Source organism: Drosophila gunungcola, assembly GCF_025200985.1.
Source record: "Drosophila gunungcola strain Sukarami chromosome 3L unlocalized genomic scaffold, Dgunungcola_SK_2 000003F, whole genome shotgun sequence".
Classification (NCBI taxonomy): Eukaryota; Metazoa; Arthropoda; class Insecta; order Diptera; family Drosophilidae; genus Drosophila; species Drosophila gunungcola.
Genome location: NW_026453179.1, coordinates 6992155 through 7010399, shown reverse-complemented (window position 1 = coordinate 7010399; position 18245 = coordinate 6992155). Strand labels below are relative to the sequence as shown.

The 18245-nt window shown below is 40.4% G+C and overlaps 4 protein-coding genes across 6 annotated transcripts; 2 read left to right on the top strand and 2 right to left on the bottom strand.

The window, feature by feature from the left end:
- The first annotated feature begins 551 nt into the window (after positions 1 to 551).
- On the top strand, positions 552 to 15333 carry LOC128258906 (alpha-tubulin N-acetyltransferase 1). Of its 2 annotated transcripts, none has more exons than XM_052990904.1 (7): positions 552 to 1095; positions 9640 to 9817; positions 9905 to 10060; positions 10406 to 10801; positions 11300 to 11462; positions 13540 to 13598; positions 14214 to 15333. In XM_052990904.1, the coding sequence occupies exons 2-7, from the start codon at positions 9711 to 9713 to the stop codon at positions 14725 to 14727; spliced, it is 1395 nt and encodes a 464-aa protein (XP_052846864.1). In that variant the 5' UTR covers positions 552 to 1095; positions 9640 to 9710; the 3' UTR covers positions 14728 to 15333. The 2 variants fall into 2 exon arrangements, with proteins under 2 accessions (XP_052846864.1, XP_052846865.1); XM_052990905.1 differs by lacking the exon at positions 14214 to 15333 and adding an exon at positions 13703 to 14145 and having other exon boundaries at positions 555 to 1095.
- Positions 3083 to 4761, bottom strand: LOC128258909 (phosphoserine phosphatase). Its single transcript, XM_052990907.1, is given in 2 exon segments — positions 3083 to 4395; positions 4397 to 4761. Coding segments are annotated over 2 exon segments (813 nt in total). The 5' UTR covers positions 4460 to 4761; the 3' UTR covers positions 3083 to 3645.
- Positions 11706 to 13264, top strand: LOC128258907 (mediator of RNA polymerase II transcription subunit 15). The gene is made up of 4 exons (XM_052990906.1): positions 11706 to 12012; positions 12070 to 12165; positions 12221 to 12784; positions 12847 to 13264. Exons 1-4 carry the CDS (start codon positions 11932 to 11934, stop codon positions 13075 to 13077), a joined length of 972 nt encoding a protein of 323 aa, XP_052846866.1. The 5' UTR covers positions 11706 to 11931; the 3' UTR covers positions 13078 to 13264.
- Positions 15330 to 18104, bottom strand: LOC128258910 (cleavage and polyadenylation specificity factor subunit 5). 2 transcript variants are annotated; one of them, XM_052990908.1, is made up of 5 exons: positions 17739 to 18104; positions 17415 to 17679; positions 16952 to 17117; positions 15627 to 15741; positions 15330 to 15562 (listed from the first exon to the last, which is right to left on the bottom strand). In XM_052990908.1, exons 1-5 carry the CDS (start codon positions 17882 to 17884, stop codon positions 15541 to 15543), a joined length of 714 nt encoding a protein of 237 aa, XP_052846868.1. In that variant the 5' UTR covers positions 17885 to 18104; the 3' UTR covers positions 15330 to 15540. The 2 variants fall into 2 exon arrangements, with proteins under 2 accessions (XP_052846868.1, XP_052846869.1); XM_052990909.1 differs by lacking the exons at positions 15330 to 15562; positions 15627 to 15741 and adding an exon at positions 15799 to 16782.
- Between the last annotated feature and the right edge of the window lie 141 nt (positions 18105 to 18245).

The window sequence follows — 18245 nt, the reverse complement described above, 5'->3', positions numbered from 1 at the left end:
ATTTCTCTGGGTGAACGAACGCCAGGCCCATGCGTTAAGAATAAAATATTTAATCTTTGGAGGCTGGAGTTGGCAAAGCTAAGTATTTGTCGGACTAAATAATAGACGGAGCACCCCAAAAAAATCAGAAAAATGTACTAAAGTAATACAAAGCTTACGACAAGATATTCCCAATCCATTTATATGCTAGATTTTTTTTTCTGTTTTGATTAAAGATATTTGCAAACTGAAAGTAAGACCGTAAGACTAAAATCAATCACACTAGAAAGAATAAACTTTTTACGCTGGTTTTTGAAGCCAGATTAAGAAAAACAAAGATATTTCACAGCTAATTTGGTTGGATTAAACATATTACAGATTTAAAAAAATAGACTGCAGACTCATTCTGGGTACTCAAAAAACTGACTTTCAATACATTTTATAGCTATACTGTAAATAAACGCTAATTAATGACTTTTGTTTTGTATTATTTTTTATTTAAATTTGCCAATGAAAAAAATAATAAAACAAATTCCAAAACTCCCATCGCCAAACTATCGATTGGTCGATCAACAGCTTGCCATCTCTGTGTGGCAAGCCAAAGCTTCGCATCTGGCTCCAAAGTACTTCACCCCCAAAAATCTGTGCTCGCCGCAAACGCTGCTCAGTTTTTAACCGACTTTCGTGCAATTTCCACGCTACGGCCATCCGGCTCTTTGCTCTGATTTCCCGAGTTACCACGCCGCGTATACATACACAAACAAACAAAAGCAACAAACCAGCGGCGAATCACCAGGTGTGGAATTATGTGTTAGAGCAAAACAAATACGAAAATACAAGAGACACAGCCCTTGTGTACATTTTTTGGCCGGATTGAAACAAAATTCAAAATCAATATAAGACCCCTTCTCCAACGCAAGTGTGTGGGTAACAGAGAGATACACAGATACGCCCGCATCTCAACGCGCAGCATCCGTAAGCGAAAAGTGCACCAGAAAAGCCGGAGCAGTGCATCCATAGCCCCACTGGAAACTGGAACGAGCATTCGTATAGCCGTGAGACAGATTTTCAAGCCCAATCCCTCCGAGGTTGCTGTTTTACTGTTTCACCGTTGCGGTAAGTCTGCCTTCGTCAAGCTTTCTGTTTACGTTTATGCCATTTTCAAATCCATTTCCATTCCGCTGCCCACCGCTTTCGCGTTCGTGCCGCTGCCTTGTGGCTCAGTGGGCACATAAATAAAACATCTTTACGTCATGCGACGGAGCTCTGAAGTCATTACCAAAAGACAGCAGCGGCCACTCCGATATGAGCATAAAGTGTTTCATTTGCATGGCATCTACAGTAGAGCTTAGATAAATCAATCAATCCACTAAGTTACTTCTAAAATGTCATAACTAAAAGACACATTAACGGACACTGAAGTTGGGGTAAAAAGTGCGTCATTTGCATCCACAGTGGAAATTCTGCAAGTGAAACCACTATTTGGTGGGAATTTTGAATATGTATTGTGCTCTGTTTGGAGCTTCTGATGTCAATACCAAAATACTACGAAATTTCTATAAAAGTATCTGCAGTGGCGTTACCTTCAATAAATCTCACAACATTCTATTTTGGTTTCTTGAATTTGAATAATCTTGAAGTTGTTTGGTCGTTACTTAAACAAAAGCAGAAGTCATAGAGATAAAAAGTCGTTAACCAACTCGTTAAGGACCTGACTTCAAATCAAATATATCCTTTATGACACTACAAGTTTATAGATGATGAAACAGATCTAAAACCTATTTCAAAGAAAATCTTCACAAAAAATGGTTAGTTTATGACCTGACATCAAGAATTTTATAATTATAAGTTTTGCCTTTTTAAAACCACGATCCTTTCGAAAAAATGTGAAGCATAAAAAAGTTGTAACTTCTTGAAGTCTTCTTTACAGATATTTTACTGTAGTTTCCAAAAAAGTTGATTCATTAGGGCTGCAGGGCATAACAGATCCCATTTAAGCCGCATTCATTAGGTAGGTGATCTCATCGGCGGCTGCTTTCTTCCCGTTCTGCGTCCGACTGCAGCCTGGCCTAAACTCACGCCCCTATGCCGTTCAAACGGCAGTCCAATCACGCCTAATATGGTCCACATTTCAACTGGCTCAAAGCGTTTCCCGCCGCCAATTAAACACGATGACGTTGACCGCCAAACCACCCGTTCCATTCATGGTTTACTGCTCGCTGCTGACACCCACGTTTCGGCCTTGCTTTTTTTTTTTTAGCTAACCAACTGTTTCAACTCTGCGGGCGTCGATTACAGCAATTGATAATTGCTGCAGAAGGTGTAGTTTTCTGGTTTTTACGGCCTTTGAGCCGCCAATTGCTAACACCTTCGTGCTAAAGTCGAAAGGAAATTAAGCTTGGACAATTAAGGGCTTGGTCTTTAATGGTAAATGAAGAAATAAGCTGTTTATGCAATGGGTCAATGATGAGGGACAATACTATAAGTTTAATTTTATGTGCGAATCTCTCAACTGAAAATCCACATTATCGGCTTATTTATCCACAAAATTCATTAGTTCGACTTTAGAAAAACAGTTTAAAGTAATTAAAAATAAAGTGCTAGCACTATTGTGACATAGGCGAACCAAAAGACATTACAGTTTATGTTTAGCTGTAGAAATTTCTCTGGGTAGCAGTGACCTTTATAATTTTTCTTTATGAAGACTTTCCCTCGCTTTTGTGTTCCTATGATAGATCTTCAACATCACCCTGTTTTCTAACTTTTCTATTTGTGATTAAAGGGCGTATAATTAAAGACTAGGATTAAAAGGGCTTCCCGTTTTTAATAGACTTGAGTGATCTATGCTTTATCGATTTTATGGTTTAACTTTGTTTACAAGAAAAAACTGCTTTCTAAAACCATTGAGCCACAAAACAACAAAATGCTGGTTTTATTTTTTTAACCTACTGAACGTTCATAACAAGCGTTAACAGCTTTTAGCATTTAGTGCATATTTGGTATAACATTCGTATACGTACGTAATTAGTCAAACCCCTTTCTAGTCATAAATAACAGAAAGGACAATAAACTAAATTCCAGCAAAAAAAACTTTAATAAAATATTTTTTTTTTCTACATGTAACCTTTTTTATTTTGTTCTATTTTATGACTTATTTGTTGTGTTGCCATAACACTAACATTTTTAAATGAAACATTTAAAATCGAAATAAAACTTTTTTGATAGTTCTTTAAAAACTTTTTTAATTTTTTTAATCCCTTTAAATAAAAAACAATACTTCATTCACCAAAAAACAATAAAACTATTTTATATATATTTTATTTGCTTGAAATTTTTTCATTCTAAATATTTGCTAATTCTTAAAAACTTAAATTTTGTTTTTACGATAAAAATTGCTTAGATTATGGCACACCCTGTATTTTTACAACTTGTGCTGCGTCATTAACAGCGCACGGCTAACATTTTCTGTAACAAATTCACCTCGTGCGATTTCACTCATTCGTTTTCCATTATTTTTACTATCGCTTTTTATTGTTATTTAATTACAAACTATAGTACATATATTATACACATTCTCATACTTTGACTATAGCATGTGCATCACTAAGAGCTATAACACGTTGATTTCAAATACTAAATTCGCCACTCCACCGCTGTCGTTATATCTCATTGCCCCATCAGCTGCTCAAAGTCCGTTACGTAATACTGGGCCCGGCGATAGACCTCTGGTCGAACGACATTGCCACCAAAACCAATAAAATAGTTGGCTGGCGGCACGGCCTCCAGATCGGTGGCTCCATCGCCGATCATTGTGATGATAGAACCCTCACTATTCTCCTTCTTTATCAGGGCGATGGCTTCTGCTTTTCCTCCGGAACGCGAAGTGGGCTGAGTAATGTCAAAGCTATCGTATTCGCCCAAATAATCGAACAGCATCTTGTTGGCATAGACATTGTTGAGGGGAATTCCCAGTTCGTTGGCCACTGGAGCTATGAGGCAATCGAATCCGCCGGAGATCAAGTACACCTGCTTGCCCTCCGCCTTTAAGTGGGCCACGAAACGCTTCACATTTTTGCTCAGTGTACTGGGTCGTTCATGGATAAAATCCCTTACTTGCTGTTGAGTGGGCCGTATGATATTCAATCTTATTTTGAGGGCATCCTGAAAGGTCATGGCGCCACCCATCGCCTCCTTTGTGACACGTGCCACCTCGCTTCCCTTGCCGCAATATTCGGCCAGCTCGTCGATGCCTTCCTCACAAATCACCGTGGAATCCACATCGAAACAGACGATCTGCGACTGCTGGATGACCTTGGCCGCCAATTGGGGCTGTTTGGGTGGTGTTATGGCCGAGGCCACAGTGGTTTTGGCCGCTCCTCCCGAGGTGCCATTGCCATTGCAATTTATCTGTTTGGCCTAGAAGATGGTGGCCATTTGTGGCTGCTGCAGGACGCGCCAAACTCAAAACGGAACCGCTCATCTTGACCGGCGAACACGTTGTGATTTTTGGGAATTTCTTGTATTTGTATATACCGCTCGACGTAAAAGCTTCGGCTTTGTTTGGGCCCCAAAATTTTCCGCTGCTTCTTTTTTTGTGTATCTCTATATCTTGTGCTTTTTTTGTGTATGTTTTCTCGTTTCTTTTTGCACACGCGCTTCGCGTTGCTGCCCAGCTGTTATTTGTTTTTGTTTGATAAGTGGTTTTGCTTTGCTTGCTAGCGGAGTTTTTCTTAGTCGAACTGCTCACGATGACTGATTTTTCACAAGTGACTCAAAAACACTCGATCGCCCTTTTAAGAAAACCCGCTCAACGCACACAAAAGCAGGTTTCTCTCTCTGTCGTTCTCTCTTTTCTCACTGACCACACAGAAAGAAAATTGACATGATAAGGCGGTCAGTTTCATGATGAAGTCCAGCTTTAGTATATACCCATAAAAATTTGATTCAAAATACTCGGTCTTCTTTTAACAAAAGCATCTAATCTGATTTCGGTCGATTAAATTATCCTTTGCAAGAAATTTGCATCTCAAAATGTTATACAATAGTTTCAATTACTTTTGTAATATCAACATGAAATTGATTTAAATTTGTATTATTTTTTTGTGTGCAACGATCGAACGATAAGCTTACAAGTGTGCGTGACACATGTTTGTATGTAACGAATTTACAACTTTTTATTTTCACCACGACTTTTAGATTACACTTTTTTCGTTTTTTATCCTCGAATTACGCTCAATTCTTATTTAATCAGTTTCAATTGAAAGAGAATAGCTTTGGGTAGACATGAACCTTTGAACCCAACATGTGCTGCATGAATGCGACAATGTCTGCTTATCACAAAAAAATGAAACTATAGAAACAATTATGATTTAGCTGTCATTAAACTCGCGACACTCGAGTGCTTAGGAGAGCCGCCTAGAACTGGATTTTCCAGCAGCAGACCATCATGCCTTATCTTTTCTGGCACCATTTAACACTGGGCGATTGGCAGGAGACGGGTATTAAGACTACGCATCGGAAGACTACCTCAAAAATTGTCGGAAAACAAATAACAAGTGTGGCATTTATGACCCTGATTCTTGAAATTGGTCTTGCAAAATTGTAATCACGGTTGGACCTTTCTAGCACGAACCTTCCCAATCCGAACTCCTTTTTCATTACACATCCCTTCATTAACTTCCAATTTTGTATTAATTTTTTAAAAGTTTGGTTAAAGTGCACTAAAATAGCAAACAAGTATCATGTAAAACAAATTCCAATTTATTTATCCCTTAATACAAATTGTATTATCAGGCTTATCATAAAAAAAATAGTTATTTAATCGGTAGTTCTCGGAATTCGTCTGTATTTTTAATGGCGCTTATCAGTTTTAAGGGGCAGTGTACTTTTTTGTCAGGTTGATCCCCCTGTTTTCAATACTTTCTTTTTGCATTTATGCTTAATCATTGATGTGGAAAATAACCGAAATCTCAGCAGATTAAAGCTGGTATAAACTCTCAGTATTTTTAAAACGGCGGGAATTATATTTAAACTGTCTGACATTCTGATGCAATTTAAAGCTAGTATTGCAACGTCATACATATGTAAGCTGTAACGCAAGATGGAGAATCTTCTCTAATTTGTTCTTTCATAAAAACTCACGATTCTTGTTTTGGTCTCCAGTAATTAGATACAAATCAACAACAAAGAAGCCTGCAATGCAAGCGACAAAAACAACAAAAACTTCTGAAAATGCAATTCCCCCTGCGGTTTATTGTTGTTATTATCGTTGCTATGGTAATTTTTTTTTTTTGCAATTGTAGAATAACAAGTTGTTTTGACCGTTCGCGATCGTTCGTTTGTGGTAAACAGGGCAAAAACAACATTATATCAGGCAGCGAGACCGCAAAAAGTATTTCATTGCCAGCGATGACATGTTATCGATAACGATAAACAATTTATTGCGTGCTGTGCGTGCATGTGCATGCCTGAGCATGTACTCATGCATATTTAAAGCTTACTTCGGCCAACGACTTACACTAAACAAAACCGTATACAGTTGACTGTTTTTAATTGCCGTTGCCTTGAGCGACCAAAGACCCTAAAAGGAAAAAGAAAACGCGGGGCAAGAGCGGAAGAAACCACACCTGTACCTTTACCTGAGCCTGTCAGCGGCTGCGGCACCTGTCGTTTACCGTTATTTTGTTTTTATTTTAAGTCTAAGGTTTTCCTTGCCTTGGCAACTCGTCTTGGGTTTTGGGTGTTCCTTGGGTCTGCATTTATTGATTGACCTTGTTGCTGCATAAATTTTCAACCAAGTCCGTTTCCATTTTGTATACTTTCCATGGGCATTCAAAGTATAGAGGTAGGCTCGTCACCTGATCCGAAACGCATGGCAAAGTACCTGAGCTGGCTAATTTATTATGCCCATCGAGTGCCTGACGCGATAATGGTTTCTAATTTACGAAAAATTCATTGAGGATTCCATTTATTATTAAGTCAGGCCCTTTAATACCATTTTAAACAATTTGTTTCTTAGAAAGAGTGGATTTTAGACAACAACAGAGTTATAAGGATATGAAAAAGTTATTTCGTCTGACAATTCAGAATTAACTTTCTGTTAAAAGTCTTATATCAAAGATGTTTTCAAAAATTATATTTCAAAGATATTTACATATAATAATTTTAAAGAAAGACATTTTTTTATTTGGAAGATTTTTGGAGAATATGTCAACCAAATATATAAATATCTTTTAAACTATGTTCAAACCTATGATATATGATATAAAGATAATTGGTTTTAAGAAAACAAGCCAGTAAATTATTATGTTTAAAAAAACTTCTTGTAGAAGTTACGTTTATAGAATGTCTACTGCTCATCCATTAACAGCAACATGAAATTTAGTGAGGCAGCTGTCAGCTGTCCCGTAATTGTGCCCCCAGGCCACACCCTCAACTGTTACCGCCCACTTTGAATCGGAACGCTCGAGGCTTGCATAATGACACGACATTTTGAGGGATTGTTTTTCCAGCCGAAAGCTGATAGGCTAGGCTAATAGCTATAGCTCTAGACAGAAGGCTGTGTGAAATTGATGTATTAATTTTCATCACCAGGCAGATTAATAGAGAAATTACTATTTTTATATTTGGTTGCCAATTGTCTACACCTCTCGATTGATTTGTTTTTCAGCTGTTGTTTCCATGCCGAGTTGTTTTTGTGCCGTCTACTGATTAACCGTAAGATTGCAGGTGACGATCCCCCTTTCCTTTCTAACACTCGACTTGTTTACGGCTGCACGCGATTTTAATTCCGCTGATTAAATCTCTCACGCTCTCACATTAACTATACACCTTCATGTATGTAAGCCAGAGAGAGACATGCTCACTTGACACATTTACAAGTGGAGCAAAAAGGGGAGCTCAAGAATTGCTCTCGCTCTCACTCCTTATGCGGTGCGTGGATTTTCTTTGTTGTTCTCGTTTTTTGTCGTTTTTTTTTTTTTTTATTGCATCGCTTGCTGAATGCTTATAAACAGTTACAAAGTGGGCTGATTTTGTGTATGGCAACGTCAACGGTTATGCACTGGAAAATAAACAGCCTTTGCAATAACAACAACAAGGTAGTCCCCTTTGCTGGGGGCCATATACATACATAGATGTGCAACTCACAGCCGAGGTCAAAAAATCAGTATTCCAAATTCTTCCTTAGTGAAAAATATTAAATTACTTTTAACTTAATGTTCTTAACAATATTTTCAGGGGGTTCTCTCGAACAAACATTTGCAGGAATTTTTTTAAGCTAGGATTTTCTGTTTGTGTGTTTATGTATTAATGTTTATGATTTCAGTGACTTATCACAAACGGTTTAAAACTTCTGTAGTACTATTACTATAAACACAGCTGTGGGTGTTGTTGATATGTAGAAATGAAATGAAAACACGTCATTTGTCGAGAACGGCTTTTCTGTTGCTATCGCTTTGGAAACTCGGGCAGCGCTGCTTGCTGCGAAGCTGGCAGAGAGTTGTTTAACTTTTCCCCTGACAAAACGGTAACAAAGGGAAAAAGTTTTGCTGCCCGCCCCATCAAAGGTAATTACAATTGAAAGCTCTTGCTCTGCGTTATCGTCATTCTCTGAGTTCTCAGGGTTCGTTGCACTCCGCATATTAACAAAGGCGGTAGTGGCATGCAAGCGACTAACGTTTCGTCCTGACAGACACGCCCCCGAAACGGAAGCTAAATATATCCCTAGTCCTGTCGCAAAGGAATCCCCGCCGAACGCAACAGTTTCTATAGTAATCCGAGCCTAATGCGATGATTTGGGTCAACAGGCGGAGTCGGTAACCTAAACAAAATAAATGCTGATTTTAAGGCTTTGCCCCCAAATTTACACTCGCGAAATATAGTCAGAGATATATTTTTTTTTACATTTTTAAATTTTACAAATTGGTTAAAGTCTTGGTTCTTCATTGTGGGTCTACAGTATGACCTAAGAATTAAATTGTAACCTAAAAAGTTAGGGATAAATAAGGTTGTTATTTAAAGTTTTAGATTTAGGTCAAAACACGGTGAGGAATATCGCAATAAAATGGAAATTATGTATTAAAAAATTCTTCCTTTACTTATTTACAAATAACATTTCTAGTTAAGTTCTCTTTACCTTCCTAGCTCTTTTTATTTATAAAAAAAAACTTGTATCAGTGTTAAAACGTTTAGGAGTTCTTAGTTTTCTAATGACCTTTAAAAAATAATAATAATTAATTGTGTTAAGCCACGTTAATAATTATTTAAATATTTATTTTTAAAATCTCCTAATTTCCTAATTAATTTTCAGTTATTCCGCTTAAACTCCTCAATAAAATTTACGGAGCATCCAAAAACGATTTTTTTGTATTAAAACTATCTCTTGTTTGATTTTAAGGCACTTTTACAAATTTGATTTTTGTGTTTTTCCTTAGTGTACACGTGTGGGCTTGCTTGCATCTGCTGAATCATTGATGAAGGCGGGACGCGGGCAAAAGCAACAATGATTGGATTGATTGCATGTGCAGCGTTTCCCACAGCGAAATAGACAAAGCTGTGAGCCGGGTCGGGCTGATTCGTGCGGCATCTGATAATCAAATTGTTTGCGCACCGCTTTCGCAACGCTCCATTAAATTCGCAATTCTCATTTCTCAATTGCAGGGGCTGTGCACAGAGACACACACATTTAGTACACCAACTAGAGACTAAAAGAGCAATCGAGGGGCAACATAATGGTGGAGTTCCGCTTCGATATCAAGCCGCTGTTTCCGCAGCCAATTATCAAGGTGACATCGAACCTCCTGCCGCACACATTTCGCGGTGATCGGCGTCAGTGTTTGTGAGTATTGAAATTGTACGCGGAGTGTGATCTAAATTTCCCGATCCGACTAACCGATACGCTTTCCACACTCACCCACGCGCGCAGAGATGCCACCTCCAAGATGTCGGAGATCATCGACCGGCTGGGCCAGCTCTCGGCCACCTCGCAGGGTCTCAGCAAGCCGGTGACCACGGCTCAACGTCTGCGGATGTCCGACAACCAGACCATCTATCTGCTGGCGGATAGTGAAGCGGGTCACAAGTAAGTAGTCCTGATCGAGGATCACTAATATCAAACATACCTTATACTAAAGCTACTAAAGCTAATATTTTGTATCTGTTGGGATTCTTTTACTTGTAGTTAAAAACCCTTTTCAAATAAACCCATTTTTAAGCAATGTTCATCAAATCGTTTTTTATAAAGGCATTTTAACACAATAAACAAATAATTTATTCATCAAATAGCTTTTTATTCTCTATTGCATTTAATGAAACTAAGGTATTACCATTCTTACTGAAATGTTATGATTTTAGTTTAATCTATTTTTTGTATAAACACAATAAACCCGATAAATGTTAATTAAAAAAAAAATATAACCTTTTTCAGTGGTGCCGTGACGGGTCTGCTTAAAGTGGGCACCAAGGATCTCTATTTGTTCGACGAGTCCGGGCAGACGCGCAAGGTGGAGCAGGCTCCATCCATTCTAGACTTCTATGTCCACGAGTCCCGCCAACGCGCCGGCTTGGGAAAGCGTCTTTTCCAGACAATGCTAAGCGAAGAGCAGTGGACGCCACTCAAGTGCTCCGTGGACAGGCCGTCGGAAAAGCTTCTGGGTTTCCTCAGCAAGCATTACGGCTTGCAGCGCATCATTCCGCAGGCGAACAATTTTGTACTCTACGAGGGATTCTTTAACGATGCGGCCTCCGCAAATGGACATGGTAATGCCCACGGCCACGCCCAGTCGCCGCAGCGCACCCAGAATGGCCTGCACATCACAAACAGGTGAGGAGGCGTCGCTTTTTTCTGATTTCCCCACCTGGCGCAGTCCGTGGCAATTAAGGCGTTGCTTTCGCCGCTGCAGGAAACATTTCACTTTCGGCCTCTGTTGGCCATTTCTTTTGGCCCCATTTGCATATCGTATGCAAATCGGACCCTAGATTTGTTTGTTTGTTTGCCAAAGGAAGCCCGCTGATCGATAAAACTCGGTCCGAGTTGATTAATAACTTTAATGGTGGCCTGTTGCTTGCTTTGCTTTTTTAATCCCTGTCAGATACATGTTTGGTTACTTAAGAAAACTTGTTTGGAAAAGCTTAGCTCTTTTTTCTTAAGACACCAAAATAAAATAACTCATTAACTGAAAATGCTTCCAAAGAATACAGATATTTAAAATTACTTATATCATTGCTTATACTAAGTCATTAATGACGCTTTAATCTTTTTCCACATGATGCGCTAATTGCTAACCAATGATAACTAACGATCACAACACATCGTCAACAGTCCTAACACACAGCTCTTTGGTGCTACTTACCTGGGCGAGGATTCTAACCGGCGGCGTGGTTCCCAGCAGCAGACAACCCCAAACTCGCTGATTCAGCAGATAACACAGATCTCTCCGTCCGGACGATATGGAGCCCCTCGTCCCACCTGCAGCATGGCCGAGGTACTGAAACACTTTTATTGACTGCCAAGATTCAAGACCCATTTTCTTGAGCAATGGGGGTTTTAAATTGATATTATTGACTTGTTCAATAGCATTTTGGATGAATATACCTTGTAAAAATTAGATATCCAAAAATTGTTATAATATACAGGGACTAATTTAAAGCCATTGAACACCTTAAACAAAAGTTCAAACATATTGTGTTAAATCGGAATTTATAAAATCACAGCCCTAGTTGGCTGGGTTGAAGTTCTCAAATGGTCGATTGTAAAGCCCCACATAGCTCCAGCCTTACTTCAGTTCAAATTTATACTCGATACTAGTCGGATATCTTTTTCGACTTCCTGTGTACAAAAATATATTTGTATTTTATACCTTTTTTTTTTAACCGAAAGAAATCATCAACTAGTTTCGTCGCGATTTGTGCCAAGTTTTTCGTGCGGCTTACTAATTTCCAGTGATTTAATTTATGGATCCCAAACGTGGTAATGCCTCCGGGGCACGCCAAGGTGGTGGTGGTGGCTATCATGCCTCCAAGACGAGCGTGGCTGTAAGTTGGTCAAATAATACTCTCCTTAAAATGATGACTGACTAGCTTGGTTTATAGTCACGCCATGGAGGTGGTGGTGGAGGCGTAGCCGTGGGTCACAAGCAGCCTAGTCAGGTCAGTCTGACGCCCAGCCAGGCCAGGAATCCGGAAAATGTAAGACACCTTGCTGATAAGGCGTGTTAAATCCGAATGATAAACCCAATCACAGCCTCGCAAGAGTCCATTGGATGCTTTAAGTCGAAGCGGCATTGTACGCAACCAAAATCCCTTCCAGCGTCGTTCTGGCTTGCAGGATGTGGACGATGCATTCCTGGCTTCGAATGCCTTTGCCCGGCCGCTCAGGGTTCGTCACTCCGGCCTGGATAAAGAAAACATGGCGCAGGCAGCTGCCGGAGGAGCATCTGCAGGGCAGCCAGGTTTGGCAGCAGGGGCTCCCATTATTAACCAGCAGCAGTATCAGCAAATGCCTCCACCGGATGCTGGGCAACAGCAGCAAATGCCTTCGCCCGGGGCTGTACCATCGCAGCAATACATGCAACCGGCTGCTGGACAGCCAACTCGTCTGGAGCCAGCACCCTCGGGACGAGCTCATGTCCATCAGCAGCAGATGCAACAGCAGATGCAGCAACAGCAGCAAATGCCACAACAAGGGGGCTACGATCAGCAGCAGCAGCAGCAAGTAGCCCAGCCAGATGCTCAAATGCAGAATAAATATGCAACCCAGCAGCAGCATCAGTTGCAACCGCAACATCAAATGCCCCAGCATGGATATGTAAATATGACTAGGGTTATGGAGAACCTTTTGAAGATATTTAACACCGACCTGACCCACAGCCCACGCAGCCACCAGCAACCGGTGCTCCGCATGCAGCTCCACCAGCAGCCGGAGGAGTAGCAGCAACTCCAGGTGGAGCAGCCGGTGGCAATGTGCCAAGAGAAAACGGTGGTGGCGCAGCACCACCGGATGCCGAGATGTGCACCACTTGCCCCAACTGCCAGACCACCATTTATCTAGTGCGAACCGCAGAGCTTGGACACGGAGATGCCGGCATGCCTGTTCAGTAAAATATAAAATCAAGACCGAGTGAAATGCACCAAATTTCGAGTGCATTACTCTTCCATGTTTAGTTTTAACGTAGCGACGTCAATGTTTAAATGTTTTTAAGACCTGGTTAAAACCTACTAGTCTTCACACAATCGTCTTGTGGCCAAATCTCTAAATTGTATCAAAATAAAGGAAAATCGAAAGTAATACTTTGGATTTCACTTCCAGTGGGTCAACAGGGGTGAAATCCAACCCAAAATCGTGGTGTTTTGGCTGCGTGCCAAGTGGTTGTTTTTTGGGGGAACATAAACTAGTTTGCGTTTTGTACCTAGGCTTGTATTAAGTTGTGTAGCTGGCAATTAATAGAGAAATTCATTGAATTGTATGGCCCACGAAGTGGCTATTAATATAAGTTAATAGACCGATCTTATCTCTAATTATTTTCACCCCGAATTTGGCCTAATAAATTTCTCTATTTTCAGATAATTCATGCTGGCAGCTCGAAGGGCGGCAAGGGCAACGGCAGTGCAGAATCGAACAGGTATAACACCAACCATTTACACCTAATACCAACTGTCCAAGCAATATCATTTTATGTATGGTCTTCATTTGGGTATCATTTTGTTCTTTTCGTTTGTCTTTCAGAATCAAATAGAAAAAGCCAACCCACAAAAATTGCACACGGCTGCTTCACATACAAAAGAAATATAAATTAAAACTAGATAAACTGAAATATTAACATTTACAACCATTGTACAAAGCTTTGATTTTAGCAAATTATTTATATTTTCGCCTAGTTAATTTATACAATCGATGAATTTACTTAATGTACGAGTACAAGCAGAAGAAGCTGCACTTGCCGCATGCCACCACCCACCACCAAAACCAACACCACCACCCACAACACAAGAAAACAAAAAACCTGAAAAGAGTATCAACCCTCTAAATCGGAAATGTTACACAAAACATTCAAAAATACCTGACAAATTGTGATTACAACATATTAACTTATCATTTAACTACATAATTGTTGGTCGTAACTTATTTTCGTTGTTTTTCTCGAGCAATAAAATCAATGATATAATTGAGTGTTGTTGTTTTCGTAGTATCTATAATATAGTCTAGTTTTAACCGCTTTAAAAAACTCTCCCAACAGCGGAAATGGTAACCATGATCTTGCAGAGATTGCCGAGCAACTGCAGCGGCAGAGTTTGGACGACTTGGAGGCCAACAGCTTTGAACCGGAGCCTGAAATCGAGCCGGAGATTGTGCCCGAACCCGAACCGGAGGTCATTACTCCCCCATCACCGCCGCCAAAGAGCCACACCCCGACACCTCCTTCCGTGCGATCCCCGGAGGTGGCCGAGAGCATCGTGGGGGACAACCGAAGAGCTCCGGCTTTCCAACTGAGCAAGCAGCACACGGGCATGAAGAATCGCTCGTTCGGCGTCGGAATGGCCGTAATGCCCAGCAGCAAAATGGAGTTCGACCAGATGGAGCGCGAAGATTTCGGCGTGGTAAAGATCAACCGTCCACCCGGTCATGACGTTACCTCGCCCGGCCAGGACAACACGGATGCCATGTCCACCGCTTCCTCCGGCGGCGGTGGTGGCGGGCTCACTGATCAGGGCTACTACGATCTCAAATTCTATCATAATAAGTTGTGGTAAAGACCACAAACCGACAAGCACGCAATATTTGCTAGCATCTTTTGTACGTGTGGCATAAGCATAATTAACAAAATTAATCTAGACACTAAGAATGTATTACCCAATCAAAACCACACACCAAACGGTTCCTGTACTTCAGTTCGATGGTTTTGTTGTGAGCTTCTTCTCAGACTTTTGTTAATTCGTTCATTTGTTACAAGCCACGCACTCCGAAGAGCAACTGTAAACGTAGAGCCTCACGAAGTAATGTTAACAATAGCTAATTAAAATGTACGTAGAGTAATTACCGTCGGTACTGAGCTAGTTAATTTTCAAAACTTTTAATTTGGGTTAAGCAAATCCTTTTATTTTACGATTTTGCTTTGTACCGTGGAATCTCAAAACACCTTATTGTAACCCAAACCGTATGTATCTTCCAATTACAGAAAACGCGAATATTTCGAACAAATCTACGGCGAGTACATGCTATAGGGACAGGGCCAGTTGGCCAGAACCCAACTTCATAACTATACTAAATATTTCTCAAACATTGTCTAACATTTAGTTTCTATAACACACTCCCCAAAAGCAAATAGATTAAAGATGAAGATATACAAATAAAGCACATTTTTTGTCGACTCTATTTGCCAAGTATAAGGGCCTGGCTTTCCATTTTATCTGCAATACAATTATGTACGTTTACACACACACACATGAAATGGAAATCTACGGGCTGATCTGGGGTGCTGAAATCTATAAGGTAGAGCTATCGTTGGTGACGCTGCTGCTGTTGCTTAATTATTGCTGGACGTGGATCCCTCCGTCTGTTTGCCTTTACATGTAGATGAAGTTGAATCTATAGGGGAATGAATATATTAATGGGAGAACTGGGAACAGAGAACCGAAAGCGCTGGACTTACCTGCAGAGGGCCTGCGGCAGGGATGAGATGATCGGTCCGTAGCCTTGCGAGTTGTCGTATAGCTCGAACAATGGCGCAGCAACAAGTTTATAATTTTTGGGTACAGCAAATAGTGCTAGATTACAGAAAACGATAGAGACAGAATTCATGTATGTAGATATAGCAACAAGCATTCAAGTTCTTAGAATATATTATCTAAGGGTATTACAATCGGTTGTACAAATTACATATTCAAAATCATTTCGCTGTCGTATGTTATAAAAAGAGACGTATGCGTTATGTTATACATTCATAGTTGGATTCGTTAGACTAATTACTAGAGTTCGCTGCGACCTGCAAAGAAAACTTGACTTTGCTGGACCAGCGAAGTCTCCTAATTTCAGATATGAACATAATTTCAATTAAGAGCAACATTATACATGATATGTGCGGTTTGATTTGTGCGCTGAAATGCTTCAATTCAGTTCAACGCACAACAAAGAGGTAAGCATTAGGAAATATGGGCCAATGGAAAGTATAAACAGAGTATTTTGCTTGTGTTTACATAAACGAGTGCTTAATTTAAGTACCGTCTGGCGACTTGGCTGTCCTTCATGCACGCAAATCTGCAAAACACGCGAGATTTGGGCGCATAACTGCGACAGCCAGCAACGTTACAATGCTCTCTGCTGCCTGCCCGGAGGATTGAATTGAGTAAATACACAACAACCTTAAGATGAACAACACATGACACTTGACAAAAGTAAGAGTAGAAGCTAGGAGATAAATAAATATGTAAATAGAAGGATAACATGTCTGCGCTCAGTCTCACAATAATGTCGACATATTTACAAAATTAAATACAAGAACAATCATAGAATTTCGAATGACAAGAGTCGGAAACAACAAAATATGCCAACACGCAGTCCTGAGCAAAAATACAATTTGAATTTAAACTTGAGACATGTTGTACAATTGGACTAGAATCAAAACTATCTAAGATGGTCGCCTGCGCCCGCTTTGCGATCTGCTTGTTTCTTTTCTGTTTGATATGTTCTGTTTGCTCGATTGTTGTTCTATGGCATTGCACTCTTGAGAGTTGAGTTGGGTAGATACGACACACACGGCGCTAATGGAACAGCTCAGGGTACATCGTAACTGGCGTTCCCGTCCGTATCTAAACAGCATTGAAAAGATATGACATGAGGTTTGTTAGCGTATTCGTCTTTGGCAAACAAAAAAATTCTATAGGTTATATAAAATACATGAAGAGATGGATATTCTGGATACACGGTGTGCTCGATATACCTGCGCGTAGGGCATAGAAACCCCTTGCGGATATTTACCCTTTTCATGTAGCTGGACAAGGAAGAGCCGCTTGTGCTCCTTGGGCTTGGTGATGTGCGGCGGAATGTACGGATATTGCGGTGGCTCAAAGTTCGGCCGCCACCAGTTCCCAATGGTGTCCTCGACAATCCACTCCTGCTTCACGCCGTCCTGACGACCCAGCGTCTATAAAAAACAATTGAGCACTGTAATAAGTTATGTGCTAAATTCATTTTAGATTTCTAATAAATAAACTTCTGAAACTAAAAGCAGTAAACGTAATGCGAAATGTTAGTTACAAAAAAAAAAAACAGTACTCATAAAACCCTTAAAATATAGCAAATTACTTATTTGTCTTAACTTAATTTTGGTCGTACTGTTAAACACTTGCTTAATAAACCGAATTTTGTTCAAGCCCTTCTGAATAACCCATTCTTAATACACATTTGGGGACTCTATTAGGTAATTATATATTCCGCTCACCTCGGAGAGCAGTCGCTTTAGACCCTCGACCTCATCCTCTCCAGCGTTTAGCTCTCCACCGGGCAGTTTGAAGAATGTGGTGCCCAGCTGTAGGAGCAGGACATGTGGCAGTCCGTGCTCGTGGACAAGAAGCACTCCCTCGACGGATCGGCGCATTCCGATCCGATCAAACTCCTCTCGCATTCGCTGGAATCGCGATGGCACCGATGGGTCCTTCTCGAAGAGCGGCTCCTTGGTGCCGAATGTGTAGTTGGTCAAGGGATATCTAGAAAGAACGATCCACCAATAATCTATTATATCTTCCATGTATATGGTTATACCCACAGGTTGATGGTGCGATTGATGGTCAGCGCCTGGTTGGTGTACTTTTGGGTGCCGTTGTTGTTGCTGCTGACTGCATCCGCTTGGCCTTGGCTTCCGCGGCGCGGCCATCCGGAGCCCGATTTGTTTGAGACTTGCGAGGACGCCATTTTGTTATACACACAGCCCGAGAGAAATCTGGTCGACTATCCAATCTCCCAAATCTGTTGTTTACACGTTGAAAGCTGATTTTTCAACAATGGTTCTGAGTTTAACTGATTATTTACAATTGTAGTTATTAATTAAACTTTGCTTTAGGCCGTTTTCTTTCAGTTTTCTGTCCAGCGCTTCTGCAAAAAATTAACCGGCTGGACCAGGGCTGCAAATGTATTGATTAAGTTCTTATCGACGGAACTGGTTCATGGAATCTATCGATTTGTGACTTTTTCTAATAAAATTAAGTTTAAGATAATTGTTCTGTGTTGAATTTTTATAACATATTTTTTTTTAACATATGTTTTATCTCCTTTA

Excerpts from the sequence above, each read along its gene's own strand:
- LOC128258907 (XM_052990906.1), top strand. The coding sequence starts at position 11,932 with ATGGATCCCAAACGTGGTAATGCCTCCGGGGCACGCCAAGGTGGTGGT. Across the intron at positions 12,013-12,069 it reads CCTCCAAGACGAGCGTGGCT|TCACGCCATGGAGGTGGTGG; the intron begins GTAAGTTGGTCA and ends CTTGGTTTATAG. Across the intron at positions 12,166-12,220 it reads AGGCCAGGAATCCGGAAAAT|CCTCGCAAGAGTCCATTGGA; the intron begins GTAAGACACCTT and ends ACCCAATCACAG.
- LOC128258910 (XM_052990908.1), bottom strand. The coding sequence starts at position 17,884 with ATGGCGTCCTCGCAAGTCTCAAACAAATCGGGCTCCGGATGGCCGCGC. Across the intron at positions 15,742-16,951 it reads TGTCCAGCTACATGAAAAGG|CACTATTTGCTGTACCCAAA; the intron begins GTAAATATCCGC and ends TCTGTAATCTAG. Across the intron at positions 15,563-15,626 it reads CTGCCGCAGGCCCTCTGCAG|ATTCAACTTCATCTACATGT; the intron begins GTAAGTCCAGCG and ends ATTCCCCTATAG.
- LOC128258906 (XM_052990904.1), top strand. The coding sequence starts at position 9,711 with ATGGTGGAGTTCCGCTTCGATATCAAGCCGCTGTTTCCGCAGCCAATT. Across the intron at positions 9,818-9,904 it reads GGTGATCGGCGTCAGTGTTT|AGATGCCACCTCCAAGATGT; the intron begins GTGAGTATTGAA and ends CCACGCGCGCAG. Across the intron at positions 10,061-10,405 it reads GATAGTGAAGCGGGTCACAA|TGGTGCCGTGACGGGTCTGC; the intron begins GTAAGTAGTCCT and ends AACCTTTTTCAG.